Source organism: Vidua chalybeata, chromosome Z, assembly GCF_026979565.1.
Source record: "Vidua chalybeata isolate OUT-0048 chromosome Z, bVidCha1 merged haplotype, whole genome shotgun sequence".
Classification (NCBI taxonomy): Eukaryota; Metazoa; Chordata; class Aves; order Passeriformes; family Viduidae; genus Vidua; species Vidua chalybeata.
This window is the reverse complement of record NC_071570.1, coordinates 4,703,277-4,722,273: the sequence shown is the minus strand read 5'-3', so window position 1 is coordinate 4,722,273 and position 18,997 is coordinate 4,703,277. Positions and strand designations below refer to the sequence as shown.

Sequence of the window (18,997 nt, the reverse complement as noted above, 5' to 3'; positions counted from 1 at the left end):
AATGTCCTTATCCAGCTCTGCATCTGCTCCACAGGGAAAGGCCCCATTCAGCTTCACTGGCTGTAGGTTTGTGCCAATACAGATGCCCATCACCTCCAGCCAGAACTGTGTCACAGCACAAGCAATGGCCCTGGATGTTCATCACTGCCTCTTTCAAGTGCTTCAGGACCCTTCAAGGTGAAAAATACTCTTCCTATCTGCCTCTGTGGCAGTATATGAGAACCTAGAAATGTAAGGTTATTAATATCAGAGAGTGGTATAAAGTGACATTTCTGATTGAAATAGCATCTTTCTTCCATTTTATTGTCAAAAATGTCTCTCCTAAACATTTTTCTCTTCTTTTGCCTCACCTAATTTAGTTATTTAGTTACACACACTGGAATCTAAAAAAAAAAACTTTTTTATTGCCTTTTTCAGAGGCCTTCTGTAATTTTTTCCCTTAGCTTTTTCCTTTTCTTTTTTCTCTTTAAGCAAAGCTTAAATAATTATCTGAAAGAGCCTACAGTGGTGCAATAGAGTGTGAGATTATTAAACTGATACCACTAATTTCATTAATTGAGAAAGAATCTAATTTTTCCTGACAAAAAAATCATAGCAGAACAGGTACACACACATGAATGTACTAATTGTTTGTGCACAGAGACATACATTGCTTAGCTTTAAAACCGTGACATTTATTTGTCTTTTAATCTTTTGCAGGTTTATGGTTTACTTTTTCTTCATACCCAAGGAGAAAAATATGTTTTTTTTTATTCCTGCTACGGAAAGCAGAGATTTTACGTAAAAAAAAAAAAAACATATATGGAACCAAAGTAACAAAAAAACAGAAGACATCAAAGATTATGAGGAGGCAACAAATGAATGGCAGCTGCCAGGACTGTTGAAACTGTAAATGCGACCAGAAAGTGAAGAATTACGATAGAAAAGATAGATAAACAAATCACCTTTATTGTGCAGAGGAATTTGTTAATTTAATTATGCTTAAATTATGTTTTGCACTCATGATACACACATGCCAGCATGGTGGTGCTGGAAAGCAAAGACTTCGTTTTAGGGATACAGGTTCTGGGTTAGGGACTTCTCTAGTTTCCTATTTGTTTTGGAGAAAAAGGAAGGGAATACTTTCTAGTCACAGCACCTGAGAGGGAAAAAAAAGTGGTAAGGTGGAAAAGTCCTTCTTCTCTTTAAACAAGCGTTGCTTCCCTGCTTTGGCCGCTTCCCTCCTAGCTGCTGACTTGCAGGAGAAGAGGACTTGCTGAGACGTCCTTTCACGCCCACCTGTAAACCCTGTTAACCATTTTCCTCCTGTGAAAATGGAAGAGAAAACGCTGTTTCCACATGACAATTACGTTTTGTTTTTAGTCTGAGCTGTGCTGTGGGAGAGCACCTGCCTGGATGCTTCCTCAGGATCAAAAGTGTTTTAACTACAGTGAGCTAGAGCAAAATAGCACTTTTTATACTTTTGTTCAGGAGTCCTGAGAAGTTCAGCAGTTGTGGTGGATCGTAAAACACAAAACTTCTGTTTGTCAGCGCTGGCTGCTTTGCCTACATAGACAGAATAAGAGTAGGATAATAATAACTACATGGATGTAGTATCTGTATTTTTGTCACTTAAAGGTGCTAACAATCTGTATTAATTCTCAAAACACTAAGTATTTTTTAAGTCATATATTATTTTACAATATTTAAGTTGTGGGTAGTTTCTAGCTGCCTGTGCCAGATGTAGGATCATTGTGTGACCCCTGCCCTGGGGAAGACCCTTTCCTTGAGCTGAGATTATTTAACTTTTATGAAAACTACTTAATTAATCATAATGGAGGAGCTTTGCTGGAAAAGTTATTAACTCTGAACTTCTATGTATAAATAATGGCATAGCTGGATGGAGCTCTGAGATCCGGGAGGAGACCTGGTTTATGGGACGGAACCCTGGTCTAGAGGAAGGTGTCCTTGCCCATGACAGGAGGTCGGAAATAAAGGAGCTTTAAATTCCTTCCCTTCCAAGCCAAACTATTCTATTAGGGTCCAAAGGAGGCCATGAGGATAGTGAAAGGTCTGGAAGTAAAGCCTTAAAGGCAGTAGCAGAGAGGTCACTTGGTTTGTTAGGCCTGGAGGAGACTGAGGGGACACCTCGTTGTGGTCTTCGAGATCCTCATGAGGGGAAGAGGAGGGGTGGGTACTGATCTCTTCATTCTTGCTACCAGCAATAGGATCTGAAGGAATGGCCTGAGGCTGAGTCCGGTGAGGTTTAGGTTGGATTTCAGGAAAAGGTTTTTATCCCAGAGGGTGGCTGGGCACTGGAACAAACTGCTCAGGGATGTGGTTACAACACCAAACCCGAGTTTAAGAAGCCCATGGGCAGCCCTCAAGACACACGGCTCCTACCATGTAGTTGGGGCATCCAGGAGCCGGACTCGATGATCCTCGTGGGTCCCTTCAGGATATTCTGTGAGGCTGTTCCCGCGCTCCATCCCCCTCCGCCCTCCAGCGGCACAGACCCCACCTCACCGCGGCGGGCTGCCGCCGCCATGTCGCGCGCCGCGCACCCGCGGCGCTGGGGTGGGGCGGGGGGGGGGGGGGGGGGGCGGCCGCGGGCCGGCGGCCATTTTGGTCAAGGGCCGGCACCGCTCCTTCCTCCCTTACTCAAGATGGCGGCGGCGGCGCATGCCCGGAGCGCGGCCGGGGAGGCCGGTGCTGCTGCCGGCGGGCGCTGAGGGGGCGGGCGGGGAGCAGCAGCGGCGGCGGCGGCCATGGGCGAGACCGAGAGGCTTTATTATGTGTACAGCTGCGACCTGGACATCAACGTGCAGCTGAAGATGTGAGTGAGCGGCGTCGGGGCTCAGAGGGAAGCGGTGGCTGCCGCCCTGGGGGGGGGTACCGGGCCGCCCGCCCCTCGGCGGGGTGCGCTGATGCCGCAGCCCGGCGGTGCCCGGGGACAGGCAGTGCTGGCTCAGCTCTGGGTGCCTGCCAGCGTCCCGGCCCGCGGGGAGGCGACGGGACGGGGCGGGCGAGGGGCCGGGCTGGAGCTGTGCTGCGAACGCGTGTCAGATGTGCCGTGTCCTCAGGTGCTCCAAGGCAGCGATTGTCAGTGCAGGCTCCCATGGCCCCTCACCTGTCGTAGAATCACGGATGGGTTTGCGTTACAAGGGACCTTTAAAGCAGATCCTGTTACGCCCCCTGCTATGGGCAGGGATACGTTCCACTCTTCCAGGTTGGTCCCAGCCCCGTCCAGCCTGGCCTTTGATACTCCCAGGGATGGGGCAGCCACAGCTGCTCTGGGCAACCTGTGCCAGGGCATCACCACCGTCACAGTAAAGAATTAGTTTCTAATTTGTCTAAATCTACTCTGTCTGAAGCCATCTCCCCTGCCCTGTCACTATGTGCTTATGTAAATAGTCTTGCCTGTTCTTTCCTGTAAGTTCCCTTCAGGATTTGGAGGGCCACCACTGTGTCACAGCTCACTCCTGAGTGTTACGGAAAGGAGATAAACTGGTGACGCTCTTGCTGCTTGTTTCCATGCTCCTGTGAAAGCATGGTGGTCTTAGTGTGGTGTTTTACTGTAGCAAGATCCAGGTACTGCAACATATAAATATATTCCTACCTGAGCACGTGGAAGCACTTTTATTGAAGCTGGAGTTTCCACACAGTGATGTAATTTTTGGTTTGTTTTTTAAGTTACTTTTCTTCATCACAGCAATGAGAAGTTTGAGAAGTAGGAGAGATGTGGCTGACTCTCAAATGTAGTGTACCCAATGGGGGAATATTAAAGTATCTTTCACTTTTCTGGTAAACTAACTTGGAGAAGCTTGTTAAGGGTTGTTTAATTTCTGAACAGGTGATGATAGTGGAAGGTGACCCTGCTCATGACAAGGGTTGGAACTGGATGATCTCTAAGGTCCCTGCCAGCCCACACTGTTTTGTGCCATCAGGAGTCAGATTCATGTGACCTCTTTGATAGCTCATTCCACCAAACAAAATTAAAACTACCAGGTTTTTTTTTGTTTTAGCACATAGAAGTGTATGTCACCCTTCGAATGTGCAGTGCCAGTTCTGTGCAAGTAACTTGTTAATTTACACTGAAATGGTTTTGTGGAAACAAATAGGTTTTTGTTTGGTGGAGGATCGATTGATTTTACATGTTTTCCCATCACCATCACCTCAATTTTTTTTTTTTTTGTTTGTTTGTTTGTTTGTGTGTTTTTTTTGTGCATCCACAGACAGATATCTAATATGCATGAGCATATCTAATGTGCATGGCTGTTTTAATTGTGGTATAGCTGAAGTCTGAGAAATTCCATCAATTCCTCTTAACAGTAACATTGTGCAAAGTGGTGCAAGGCTTTAACCAAATTTTATTTGAAGTGAACTTTATTTTTTGTGGATTTGAGAGATGCTTGTCTTCCAAAACCAGTCATACATTTCATAGATCTTAAAAATTTACTTACCATAGTTGTTTTGGGTTGTATTTTTCCAATAGTGTTTGGAGCACATATAATCTCATGTTTGTTTTGTCAATTTCAATAATAGCAGCATATGTCTTCTCATTTGTTGTTGCCCTACTTAAGGTCTGTATGAGAATCCACAGGTTGTACTAGAAGTTACCTCAGTTTAAAAAACAAACAAGTAATTCTTGCCTTCCCTGCTCTTCCCCTCACCCCTGCCTAAATCAGTACAGCAGTACATTCTGTGTTTGCTCAGCATTTCACATCCTGAGTTCCTCTCTGGTGTTTGGATTTCACTAGAAGCAGTAATTGAAAGTAAGAATAGCCTCAGTACTGGGTAATCTAAATATAAGCTATGGAAATGCAACAGGATTTCTACTATGGATAGAGTAAGTTACACTTTACTTATGTTTTCTTCTTTTCCTCCTCCTCTGCCCTTTCCTCCTTAGAGGAAGTCTGGAAGGGAAAAGAGAACAGAAAAGCTACAAAGCTCTCCTAGAAGATCCAATGCTGAAGTTCTCAGGACTTTACCAAGAGACTTGCTCTGACTTGTATGTAACTTGTCAGGTGTTTGCAGAGGGGAAGCCGCTTGCTCTTCCAGTTAGAACTTCCTACAAGGCTTTTAGTACTAGATGGAAGTAAGTGGCTTGCCTTTTATTTCATATTCTTCCTAGTTATTGGGGCATCAAGTATTTGTTTCTGTCAGAAAGATTTGTTTTCTGTTGTCTTCTATAAAATGGCTTATGTTTCTTCAAGTGTCTGTATGGTTAGTGTTATCCAGCCAGCACAAAAGCAACCTTTTTGTGTAAAGGGTAAGTGATAAAATGCTACTTGTGTGTTTGGGCATGTAGTGCTACTTTAAGTAACTTCTGGGGCCTGAAATGATACATTTTCATGCTGTTTGCTGACAGCCTGATCCTTGCTACTCAATCATCAAGCCAGAATATTTTTCTTTTGTTCTGTAGCCTTTTAGTCATGCTCCATGGTTTGAATGGTTAAACCCCACAGAAAAATAGTCCATTTGCCCTAAGAAATTTATATTCTGAGGAGAATCTGGGTTGTGTAAAGTAATAGAGAGTAACTTGAATTCTAAAGCTTTATGACTAATAAATAGTGTTTCTCTGCAGCTGGAACGAGTGGCTGAAACTGCCTGTGAAGTATCCAGACTTGCCTCGAAATGCTCAGGTGGCTCTGACCATCTGGGATGTGTATGGACCTGGTAAAGCTGTTCCTGTGGGAGGAACAACAGTCTCGCTCTTCGGAAAATATGGGTATACTGCTTTTTCTTCTCTGGTGCACATTTAAAGCTCACCTGTGAATAGTAATGTTGGATGGGTTATGAGAGATAAGTTTTTAAATATTTTCTAAACTAGGTTAACAGTTCCATGTTTGAAAAATCAGACACAAAGGTGATTTGCTCCTGATTATTCTTGAATGTAATTTCACATTTGCTGCAGTGTTGTATAAAAGAAGTCTTCTGTATAACATCTTTTTCCTTTTTTTTTTAATGATCTGCAAGCTTGGATTTTAAGATGGCAAGTGCTGAAATGACTTCACATCTACAGCCTTGTACTGCATGGATGCCAGTACTGATTACTTTAAAAAAAAATTGTTTAATTGGCTTGCAATTAGGCTGTGAATGCACTGTTATTTATAGGGAGTGAAATGTCACTCAGTAAATCAGCACTTTTCAAAGTTAATATACTATGATCCAATAGAAGGTGTGTTCAGTAAATTTGTGGATGGTAAGACTAAGGTGGGAAGGATTACAGTAATAATCTGTGAGGTGAACAATACCTCGAAAGAATCATACCTAAGTGCAAAGGAGACTGAAAAAACAGGTTGTGGTCTAAGGAAGATTAAGAGGCACAGGTACTTTTTTGCAATTGATTATCACATTCAGAGTGGGGAGCAGCTGCCCAGGAAAAGAGAGGAACACATTTGTATTTTAGAGTGAATCTTAAATTTTGTGTGGTTCAGCATCACGGAACTCTTGTGAAATGTGCAAACAACATTGACTACATAAATGGTTTACAAGTATGTGCATAAGAGACACTTCTGTACCCTTTTCTTTTCTTATCCTTTCATTTTCCACTCAGATGGGGTGTATTCTGTTCTTTCTAACCAACTTCAGTCAAATTTCAGACTATTGGGAGTTTGTATCATTAAATGTCTAGCAAATAGGTGTGATGGAGGAAGTGTTATGCCTAGTCAGGATGAAAAAATGAATGTAGGAACATTTTTCTAGTATGTATAGACTGCTGGCAAATGGGGAGAAATAGCCTGTTTTGTCTTGCCAGTGGATGAGAAGTAATAAGGTTAGACTGAAATGCAGAAAAAGTTTAGATTGTCATTAAGAAAGCTGCTCTAATGATGCTTGAATGCACAAAGTGACTGTAGAGAGAGGTTGTATCTCTCTCATTGAGGATACTGCTTTAACAAAAAAGAATAACATTGCCTTAAGGCAAAAAATTGAACCTGATCAATTGGACTGTGCCCCAAAGACTGCTGGTAGCTGTTAAAGCACAGTACCTGGAAAAAGATAAAAATAAATTTCATTTTTAAGTCTTACTTTCAGCATGTGGAACTTGGATGAAGTAGATTGTGATAAACCAACAAAAAATTTTTGAATTTTGTAGTTTTTAAAAGAAAACCCTTGTAGTAATACTTCATGAAGTAATATGTAATTTAAAGGTCAGATGGTCTTTCTAATTGTTATTTCTCATTTTTAATGGTTTGCTTTTTTAAATGTTCTTGTTAGTTGTATTTACCTGAAGTTTTTAGAGTTAAATGATCAGCTTTTATTTGCAAAGGTAATGAATGCACTTGATTTCTTGGGGTATTTTTTATGGGTGGATCAGCACAAATGTGCAAAGTAAGCAGGGTTTTGCAGAGAAAAGATGAGGTCAGTTACTCTGCAAAGTTCTGTTCACTGCACACTTTCAATTATCAATTCAATTTCAAGCATTGGTGGAGAAAGTGGTGTGTGTAGAGTTGTGGCATTTTTTTCTTGGTGTGTTTTTGTTTGTTTTTTTTAAATTATTTGGCAGCTCAGAAGGCTGCTTTATAGCCGTTGACCTTCAAATGCAACTTAGGTAGTTTTTTAGTTAATTTTTTTCATACTGGCAGACCTAGGGTTACTGTTATAATTTGCAAGTCAATAGGAATACTTTCTGCTTCATTACAAATAATTAAACTATAAAAGTTGATCTTTCTCCTCAATTTGTGTTTGTACCACCCCACTGGCTTTGGGAATTACCCATTTTTCTTCCACTTGCCAAGAAAGTTATCTCTGACTTCACAATTTTCTTCTAAACTTCATGCGCCAGTAAAATAAAGGTTGTAGAGAACATAAGGTGCAAGGCACTTATGCAGTAGAGTTCAATTAAGCAATTTTGTAGTTTTGGCAAAGGAAGCAACTTCATTTTCTTGCAGCTGCTGCTCAACTTTCATTCCTGACAGCTGTATTATTTTGAATTTACTGAAGTGATTCTTCGTTTTTCCATGCAGTATGTTTCGACAAGGAATGCATGACTTGAAAGTCTGGCCCAATGTAGAAGCTGATGGCTCTGAGCCCACCAAAACTCCTGGGAGAACCAGCAGTACAGTCTCTGAAGATCAAATGAGCCGCTTGGCAAAGGTAATGGAATAGCAAGTAGCCTTTAAAATGTATGCGACAAGCATGCACTTCACTGGAGAGAAATGAAGACAGCTTCCAGTGCTGTTTTCTCACGTTATAGCTCTCTTCCTTTGGTTATTTAGGTGTTTCACAGGATTTATATAAAGGAGTAAAGCAGATCATATTTAATTGCTTCTGAAGTGTTTTTTTTAAAAAACCTTCCATTACACATAGCATTCTATTGGAACAACTTAAGAGCTAAATTTTTTGTAAAGAATGGAAACATGAATATGCCTTGAAGATGCTTAAAGCCAAAATTCTGTCAGGTTTAATAGGAGCCTCTCTTAACAGTGACTTGTGAGTCAGGTTTCTTTCAGAAGGCATCCATTATCTTTGAGACTGTCTGGCGTAGTGTTCAGAAGTATGTGTCATACCTGTACATTAGAAAGAACTTGAATAGAACTGCAGAAATTAACCAAAGTTTCTTTAATTTAAGCTCACAAATATGTACATTAGTATTTTTGCTTGCAAGTTTTTGATGGCAGAGTATATTTTTGCCATCAAAACTACTGCAATTGGTCAGAGTGTGTTAGTTACTGGGCTATTTTACTAGATAATTTCTGACTATTCAGGTAAGCTTACCCCAAGCTTTCCAAACTGCTCAGTATGCTTATTCAGTGAGCTTTCTTCTTAATCTTGGTCTCCCAGGTTTTATGCAGACTTTTGTGGGACTCCCAATGAAAGATTTTCTCATCTAGAGATTATGACAATGATAAACTAACTTTCATTTAACTTTCATTTCATTAACTTTCATTCTCTATTTTATTAGTATAGTTTGCACTGAATTTGTAATGGAAAGCTCATTAAAGCCAGTGGTGCCCCATTTCTTAATCATAGTAGAATAAAAGCCCTCAGCCTCAGGAATCTGTAGAGAGGCACTAAATACCAAGTCTTATTTCCAGTTCATCACACAGTTATATACTGGATGCCATGGGTTTCTGAGAGAGGCTTTGAGAGTGTAGGCCATGCCTTTCATGTTAGTTCTGTTGTGCAGATATTACCATTCACTCTCTCTAGCTCAAAAAGCACAAATAAAGTAGCGTACTTCCATCTTAAATAGCTCATTCTGTTTTAGCCTGTTGTTTTGGCGTTTGGAAAATGATGGCCCACAGCCTCTGAGGAATAGGAGGGAATTCTTCACATCCTATATGACAGTTGTAGTTAATGGCTAATAGAAAGCTAATAACATCACTGCCCCCATTCTTTTCTTCTGAAAGCTGTTTTGGGACATGCTAATTTCTGAAAGAGGAGTGTTTTCACAGATATTTTGTTGTATTCCTTTTCATAAAACCATTTTTCCATCAGGTGCTAGGGAAATTAGGGTTTCTGGGTAGTGTGTCTATGGGAGCTTTCATTTGCATAGCTGTTTACATAGCAGAGGAGGTTCTTGTGATGTGTCACTCCTAAACAGCCATTGTTCAAACATACTCAGCTTCAGTTCTTCTGTAACTTATTCATCAGTTTCTGAATGCCTTCTCATGCTACTCTGTGTGAAGGTATATTTAAATACAGGTAAAAGGACTAAGACTTAGGTACATACATGACAAGTTTGTGTGGGCTTTGTTGTTCTTGGTTTGGTTTTTTTTTTTTTTTTTCTGTTTATTGAACAGACTTGTCCAGTATTGTGCTATTGATTGATATCTGGTACCAGAGCCCAAACTAGAATCTTCCAGATAACGGCTAACTTTGGAGAAGTTTTATGAAGGATCTTTTCTCCACCTAGATGATAGCTTCTTTCTTGACATGCTTCTGAGTTTGTCTGTATGTGTTTTTTATTGTCACATGGAATTTGTATAAAACCAGTGACTAGGTGGTCAAGGAGTTTTACCTTACTTTAAATAATAGATACTGTGGCAAGTCTCCCCTTTCATGTTGAGGTGCCATATGGTTGTACTCTCACAAAACACATTAATGTTACTAGTAAAACTGCTACTGATGAAAAAAACCATGGCGTTGCATTCTGGAGGCATTGTGAATGCAGATTTTTTGTGTACTAAGGAATATTAATGGGAAGAGTATTTTAGCATTCACAAACATGAATGACATAAAGAGGTTTCTCCCATGAGTGGTGTGTTAATTTATTCTACTTAAAGTACTCTTAAGTTCTTTTTGATCCATTCATTTCCTTTACACCTTCTTCTGGCTGAATGAAATTAGATAATAATGTTGAAATACTATCTAAAGGGATGCATCTTACTTAGTAGCAAATGATGAATGCTTCTTTCCCTGAAGGGGATACTAGCTTCTCTCTTATTTTAAACTGTAAATATTAATTAAAGACAATAGTTCTTCATGTGTATCTATATGCTCACAGATCTTCCAGGTCTTGTATGCAGACCTAATTAATTGCTGTATTACAACTTTTTTCCTCTATAAGGAAGGTTTAAAGGTTTAAAATATTAATAATTTTATTCTGAAACACACAAACTAACTTTCATTTTCTTTATTCTCTAGTGCAATGAACAAGAAAATGAACTAAGAATTTGTAAACAAGTTTTCTTCTCTGAGATTTTGATTACAGAAACTTTAGCCCAATGTATTGTGCCTGTAAGACATCAGTTTAGTGAGGATTTGAGAGAGAATAATGAAACAGTAAAATTGGTGCAAAATCTTCACTTCTCTATCTTCTTAGTGACTTTTATTTTTAGTGTACCTCTAGTGTTGAGCTCTGGAAGGTCTAGTGCATATATCTGACAGATTTTGCAACCTGGACATCTCCCCATGTGTCCCAGGTCTTAAATCTTCTGTGTTGTTTTTCTGTACTAATACCATCTCCAGTTCCATGTGAAAGCAGCAGGCTGTTGTGTTCTCCTGCATCCAGTGCCTTCCTTCCTGCTGTCCTAGGTCTCTGTATTGCCTGTCCCTTAGGGCAAGAAGTGACAGTCGGTGCCATTGTATGGCCTGTTCACATCCAGATGGTCATGGGTGGGCTGGCTGACCACAGAGCAAAGTTAATGAAATAAAGGGAATATTCTTCCCCTAATAAGAATAATTTTGAGGGGTCTCTTTGCTAGTCATTTTCTAGACAGATCCTAATTTTTTTGAGAGATGAAGGAACTTCACGTCTTCTAGTCCCTTTGCATCTCTTGCATTTTGCAATAATCACTGAATTTTTTGAAGAACACTTGTTATTTCTTAGCAGCCGAAAAGGCAATCTTCATATTTGTATGGTCTTCTGCTGGATGTTCCATTAAAAATTGTGTTGGTGTATCTAAAACTACGAGTAGTATGCTCTCATCTTGTCTTCCATTCTTAATGAGTCCTTTAAACAATTTTCTTGCTATTGCTACAGCAGTTTGTAAACATAGTAATAAAACTTGAGCTAGTTATCAGATGACTAAAGGACAGAGCAAACTGTCTGTGACTTGCTCTAAGATCTTCAGTTGACCCAGTTATAGTCCCAGTATGGAAACAGCCTTTCCTGTTCAGGAAAGGCTGACACGGCCAGAGTTATTCAGTATGGATAGTTTATGAAATACTTTATTTTTGTTCGGCTTGGTGAGTTTTACTATATGAAACAGAAATACAAAAAATGGTATGTCTTTTTTACATGACTTTAGTTAAGCAACAAGTTCCTGTTTTTCCTGTGTTAAAAATGCAAAGGTGATGTGCTTGGATAATTATAATGGTCTTTGCAGGGATTGGTATTTTAGATAGTAGGCTTATTTTTATGGCATGGTTTGGCTGTTTACAAGGTGTGTACTATGTCACTATGTGTATGCTATACAAGGTGAATACAGTTTTTTCATTTCCTTTATTTTTTTTGTCTGATTTCATATTAGTATCTCTGTTATAACTTTGGTGTTCTTTTTCTTGCTCTGAGCAATTTAAATGTTATCATTGTGGTTTTCTAATACAGCTCACCAAGTCTCATCGGCAAGGTCACATGGTGAAAGTGGATTGGCTGGACAGACTCACCTTTAGAGAAATAGAAATGATCAATGAGGTAAGTCATTGTAGGGTCAGGTTTGGAATTTTGAGGCGTTTTATCATGCTAATATGAATCTTCACTTCTTTAGGAGACTTAGCTCTTAACTGCTTGGTTTTATTTCCTTTAACTGCCAGTGCAAATGGTAAAGGAAAAAGTAATTCTTTGTGCTGCTGTGCCTACTCTAAAGTTGATTTAACTTTAGCAGTAATGAGAATCACAGAATAGATTGGTTTGGAAGGGACCTTTAAAGGCCATCTATTCCAACCCCTCTGCAATGAGCAGGGACATCTTCAATTGGATCAGGATTCTCTAGGCCCTGTCCAGGCTGATCTTGAATGTTTTTGGGGATGAGGTTTCTACCATCTCTCTGAACAACCTGTGCCAGGGCCTCAGCACTCTCACAGGAGTCTTCTCACTCCATGTCCTTGTCTAAAGTCCCTCTCCAGCTCTCCCTGCAGGTCTCCTTTAGGCACTGGAAGGGCCTCTAAAGACCCTGAAGCATCCTCTTCTCCAGGCGGAAGAACCCCAGTTCTCCCAGCCTGTCCCAAAAGCAAAGGTACTCCAGCCCTTGGGGCATCTTAGTAGCCTCCTGGACTCCCTCCATCAGGTCCACATCTTTTTTGTCTTGAGGTGGATGCAGCTCTGCAGGTGGGGTCTCAGAGCGCAGAGGGGCAGAGTGCCCTCCCGTGATCTGCTGCCCACCCTGCTGAGGAGCAGCTCAGCACAGAGGTGGTTTTGGGGCAGCCAGTGCACATGGCCAGCTTATGTCCAGCACTTTATCCATCACAGTACACAGCTGTCTTAGCTGTCTTAGCTGTTTTCAGCTTCAGGTGAACTTGATCACAGAAGACAGGCTTTATTAATAATTTGGAACAGCTTGGAACAAACACTGTTAGGCATGACTAGCTTAGCTCTAGGATTTTAGGTTGTGATGGGGGGCTTTTTAGACATTTGACCTGTTCCTTGGCTTCCGACCTGTTCAACTTTATTTTTTTAACTTTGGATGCAGAAAAAAGACATTTGTAGTTTTGAACGAATATTTTTAAAAAATAAAATAATCTGGTAGTTTAATTCCTAAATGAGATTATAACCCTCATTGATCAAAATCAGCTCAAACTGTTTAATTTATTATACTCGTCTTGTACCAAAGAACTCTTTTTTTTCCCCTTGCTCTGAGATTTTTGTTGTCTTTTTGGTAACTGGAGCTTTGGAAGTCAGATTCTTTTTTTAACTAAAATCTGTGGTTTTATAAGCCTCTATACATATTTCAATGTTTTTTAGAAATTAGACTATCATCTTTTTTATCCCATTTTTTTCCTTTAGTTTTTTCTTCTTTACTGACAGTAAAAGTACAGTGAAATAAAAGTTTTTAGACCTGTCCTTTAAACACTTTGTCTATCGTGGAAAGTCAAGCCATTATGAATGCATTAAATGAACTGAAATTACTCATTGTTAAACTTCTTTCTTGTTTCTCACCCAGATTTTAAAGTTCTAGGCACTTTCTCTAGGTAAAGCATTTAAAAAATGCACATATGAGCAAATCTTCCACTGAAGATGAATAAGCTGCAAATCTAATCTTGTAGTCCAAGTTTATTCTGTCTCTTTTATGGTGTTGGTTTAAAAAAATGATTTTTTTTTTAATATCTTCTCGTTTTTTCTTTGATGTGCATAATTATAAGTAATGATTTAGACAAAAAAAGCAAACAGCAACTACCCACTGGTCATCTGATTATTCTGCCTTGCATTTTTTTATACCTTTAGCCCACATCTGGAAGCTGCTGATGAAAACAGGTTTTCATCTGTTAAGTGTGAATATGTGTCATGAAGTGGGAATGTCAAGTAGGAAGAATGTCAGTAAGGAGGTGATATGGTCTCAAGTAGTTCTATGAAATGATTAACTAAATAATTGCTGCAACAGCTGATAACCTAATTAATCAGTTACAGCACAAAGGAAGTAGGGTAATTGCTGTACTGAGAATGCTGAAGATTGATGCCCTGCAAAAAATGATACACATCTGTGGTGGCTCTTTCCTCAGAGGGAAAAACGAAGCTCCAATTTTATGTACCTGATGATTGAATTCCGTTGTGTCAAGTGTGATGATAAAGAATATGGAATAGTTTACTACGAAAAGGTATGTGCCCTGCAGGCTTTATGGTTGTCTTTAAAAAGCAGCATATGCACTTAAAATGAATGGGTTTTTCTGCTGAGATGAAATATTCTGCTGCAGTAGAGCAGCAGACAGCTGTCAGTGGCAACTGTTTATGTACATACAAATCAAATAGTATAGATGCAACATGATTGCGGATGTCAGTCATTTGTGTAATAGAGTTCAAGATTACAGAACTTAACAAGTGTGAGTGATTAAAAACTTTCTGATTTATAGTTCCTTCAGTCATCCAGCAGTACTTTCCGAGTAGCTGTATGTAAAATTATGACTTAGATCCAGAGGATATATACCTGTATTGAGTGGTAACTTTATAGAAGATGAGTTATTAAAATTTTGCACAGGAGCTCTGCTGGTAAACATTTTCTGTAAAATGAACAAATATAGAAGTTTAGTCTTCAGTACTGAAAATGCTATGGAGTAATTAAGTAAAAGACTTCTAGATTGGAATGACTTGCATATTTCCATACTGTTTATGAAACAGATCTGCAGAGTATTCTGCCTTCAGTATTTTTCTAAAGTCAAAATTTAATGGGATGAAGCATTGAGCTTATAAGTGAGCTTATCAAACATCAGTGTGGTATTGGAAGGCATTATCACTCTATGTATTGTGGAAAGACCCACTGAGATGGAAAAAGCAGTGTATCTACAATCTGATTTCAAATAAAATTGTCTCTTAGATTTTTCATCATATTTCGATTCTTAAGAAGTCAGAAAGTCACTGAATAATGCAGCTTTATTGGAAAGAGATAGAAGCTAGGAAAAAAAACTGGAGTGCTCTTGAGACCAGAGACACTAAGTTTAAGCAGCATTTATTCTGAGAATTTTGAAAACCTTAATTCATTACACAAAATGTTAACACAATGGAAAATGGATTATGAGTATTTTGGTGTATATGCCTATTACTGATTGGCCCAGCCTGAAAGACCTGTGATTTAACTTAAAATTCTTGAAGAAGGCAGTGAAAAATACAGTAATAAATAGCAAAACACAGGATTAGGAAAAAAAAAAAAAAAAAAGAAAACAGGTCAGAATCTGCTTCAATTATTTGATATAGTGCAAGTTAAGACTTGGAGTTTTTTGGCTTTCAGGAGTATTTTCTGAGGGCAGTGTTTGGTTGGAGATTTTTGGTGGGTTTTGTGGTAGGGGACAGTTGATTTGATTTTCTTTTTGTGACTTTGTTTTTCTTTTACTTTAGTTTCTTGGTGAATTTTGGTAAAATGGATGAAAGTGGGTCTTATGCAGCTGTCTAGGTTAGCTGTTTAGCATTTCTTTTTAGGGACTGTAGTTGACAGTGAGACCTCTCCACACATTTCAAATCTTTTTCCCTTTAGAATAGCTTTTTTCACAGTGCTTCTGTACACTTACCCTAAAACTAGCAATTATAGAGGACTGTGCTATTGCAAAACTATATTGTGTTACAAATCACAGTGTTACCTACAATGTGTCAGAGTTCCCCATGAACAAAATAACATTATTTACTTCTGTGGAAATAAAGGAAATACTTGTCTGGAGAGCGTAACATAATATGATACTTTGAAACTTTTTACTTTTTGCTAACAGCTAGCTGTTTACGTGAGAACATGCTATACCTTTCACAGTTGCAAACATATGAGCATGTGGCATTGTGTCCTCTTGGCTCTTTTCTTTTTATAAATGAACATGGCGTTCCTAAAAATGTTTTCTCTCCGTCACCTCCAGCAACCTGCCATTATAGATGAATTATTTCTGATTTACACACATGACTTCTTGTTTTTCCATCATTGTGGTTTTATAGATGTGCACGATACAAGAAAGAAGATTCAGACTCCAAGCATGCATCTTCCTTTTAACAGATGTTTCTGAAGCATATTAAAAGTGCATGGAACAGAATAACTGTGAATTGGCTGCTCTTGCAGAAATGAAGTAATTGAATGTGTAATAGTACATGTTAGAGCTGTAACTAACTGCAGTTTGAAGGATTTGTTGTTACAAAGTAGCTTTCCAACAAGTTCTTGACCCTTTTCTGACAGCAGTAGAAAATGGTACATAAATTAATGCCTGTTTTCTCAGTTTTGTCATGCTTCCAATTACAGTGTGCAGTCTATGTATCGGGCATCGCCAATCCAGTGCACCGAGCATAATGAAAGAAGGTTCTGTTGTCACCTGCCTGTGACCGATTGTCAAAGTGGAGATTACTTGTCACAGTTTTGTTGATATATTTGTTTTCAAGTGTTTAAGAAGAACTAGCCTGTTAAACAGCGACTGATAGAATTTGGGGTTCTTTGACTCAGCATTCAATTACAATGAAGTGAAGTGGCAGTGTCTCTTTCCATGTTCTTTGTTAACTTCATTTAAATACAGTGTTCGAGATGTGAGGAATAGGGTCTGCTAGTAATGACAGCGTCACTTTTGATTCTCCATTTAGGCTGAAGTTCTGTGTAACTTACCAACATAACACCAGCATTTATCACTAATGTATTTTTGTGCAGGTTTCAAGTGAAACATGTCACATGTTTGCGCTAGTGCATCCAGTTTATTAAAAAAAGAGAAATAAATTTGATTATCAGGTATATTTTCATGGATTTAAAGTAGAAGTAGAAGAAGTAGTGGTTGTCACTGGTTGTCTGTCCCTTTTTTTTTTTTTTTTTTTTTTTTTTGGAGGAGATGTTGATTTCATTGGTGTTACTTTAAATGGTGTTTTGGTTAAAATAAGATAAATAGAACCTCCTTATTTATTTATGCTATGAAACTGATTTTCAGGCAAGTACAGAGGAATGTTGCTGGTTTGGAAAATTTTGCAAATTCTGTAAGCTGACTTAAATGGACTCTAATATAAAGTCACACACTGATCTTATTGTAGTGAAATATCTTTAGAGTTCTGTAACACAGCAGTTTAAAGCAGGTCAGTGCTGTTTGGTATTGATGTTGCTTTTGTTTCCTGGTGGCAAAATAGCAGGGTCATTTCAGGCTCTGCCTGTGCTAGGAAGTGTTGCAGCCAAGAGGAGCAGATTCACTGAGGGAAGACGCTGCTGAAGGCCCAGTGTCTGCACCATGTTCTTGTGCTCTGGTCTGTCTTTCATCATATCCCACGTGGTTGTTGGCAGTTAGAGGATGTCAGGGATTTCTGAGATTTCCATGATCTGAACTAAAGCTGCCTATATGAGCATGACCAGGAAAGACACTTCAAAAGGACACACTTGGCCAAATTCAAGTGCTAATTTAGGCACTGGTTGGGTTTAGTAAGTTTGTATGGTCAGGGTTGTGGTGCTACACATGTTGCTCTCAAGCTATAATGGAGAATTACAAAAGGATAGTTAAACAGCTGACATTGTCCACAGGACAGGTAATGTCATTCTTGAGTATTTCATTAAACAGTCTGTTTCAAAATGTTCGCTCCTGACACTGTAACTTGAATGTAACTAACAATGTCCCATGAATGCTTGGAAAAACTTCATTTCATGGCAAGTTTTGGTTTAGCTTAAGGCTTTGTTTTGTTATGCAGTGAAACACTGGGAATGGTTTTCCTGGTGCTTGAACTGAATAGCTAGAGCTTGTCAGTTTCACTCTACAGCATGATCTGACTACATTCAAAGAGTTTAAAATAAACAGTCATTTTTGTGACTCTTTTGAAAGGTTCCAAAAACAGTTGCCAGCAATGAGTTTACAAATCATTCTTTTAATGTTAATCTTGGAAAAAAAAACTCCTTAACCTTCATTTATAAACATTTTGACATGACACTGGAAGGCTTTGCTCTTTTTGTTTTTCTTGTTAGTTTTGTAAGTAAGCAAATTTTAGACAGTAGTGCTTTTGGCATTCTCATCCTGATGAGTTTTGAATTTTTAATGTCTGCCACAGACTTCTAATTGTGGGGTAAGTGTTCCACTTTTACCAGTCTGAAACCTTTCCTTTTTCAGTTAATATATCTGATTTTATCATTTTTTCACTGAGGGAAAGATAACAGCAGTGGGTGTTACTATTGCTTATCCCTAGAGAATCCTCATGGAACCTGGATACTCTAAAGAGTTTGAATGCTTGTTAGTAGCAAGTTAGTAGCTTGTTGCTACTGAATCCCCTCCTGTGTCAAGTTTTTCATACAAGGTTTTTGTGTGAAGGTTCTAAACAGGGTGGAGCCTTGTCACTGGGAGATTGGAATCTTTTGTTTCTGTAAAGGCAAAGTCAGATTGCAGCCTTAGAGTTCAGAACTGGAAGACAAGGTATTGGTAGATACAAATTGGTCTGTCATCAGATGTGTTTATGAGAAGGATTCCTCCCACCTGCAACAATTTAATTGTTTTTTATATAATTTGACTTTATGAAGTTACTGTGACATGATCTGAGCATTCCGCCTGGTGAGATGGCAGAGGCTTATTACAATGTGAATGCTGATGTGTCACTGTGACTCCAGCCCAGTTCAGTCTGCTGTTAGTGATGCAGCATATTTTGTTATTATGGACATACTTTGATGCTATTATTTCTGTCCAGTGAGGTCAGAGCTAAGTTCATTATTTAGGCAGTATGCTTTTAGAGCAGAGGTACTGTAAGCAAATGTCATCTTTGCCTCTTCAGCATGCTTTTTTAAAAAGACTAATGAGAAAAGCAACCTGCTCATATTCTAGGACCATCATCAGCCACAGGCAGATGGTGTGTTTATTTCCCTTAACTATGAAGGATATGTGTATTCTTACTGCTTTTACTTTGACTTTTGTCAAAATTGTTACTTCAGAAATGCATAGGACACTAGTAAATGGAATTAAGTGTCTTTCTAAAGAAGCATTTTAATAATAAGAGATTTTACTGTAG

General features: G+C 39.0%; 1 protein-coding gene across 3 annotated transcripts in view; it reads left to right on the top strand.

The window, feature by feature from the left end:
• The first annotated feature begins 2,706 nt into the window (after positions 1 to 2,706).
• The window catches only part of PIK3C3 (phosphatidylinositol 3-kinase catalytic subunit type 3), a 67,888-nt gene continuing 51,597 nt past the window's right edge, over positions 2,707 to 18,997 (top strand). The window contains exons 1-6 of one of the 3 annotated variants that reach the window (XR_008428494.1): positions 2,707 to 2,815; positions 4,889 to 5,077; positions 5,567 to 5,710; positions 7,950 to 8,079; positions 11,978 to 12,064; positions 14,086 to 14,181. Coding sequence is in view for 2 of the 3 variants with exons in the window: in XM_053931658.1 (XP_053787633.1) it covers positions 2,748 to 2,815; positions 4,889 to 5,077; positions 5,567 to 5,710; positions 7,950 to 8,079; positions 11,978 to 12,064; positions 14,086 to 14,181 (714 nt within the window). In the remaining variant the exon portion in view is untranslated. The remainder of the gene's footprint in view (positions 2,816 to 4,888; positions 5,078 to 5,566; positions 5,711 to 7,949; positions 8,080 to 11,977; positions 12,065 to 14,085; positions 14,182 to 18,997) is intronic. The other 2 variants (XM_053931658.1, XM_053931659.1) reach the window with 2 other exon arrangements.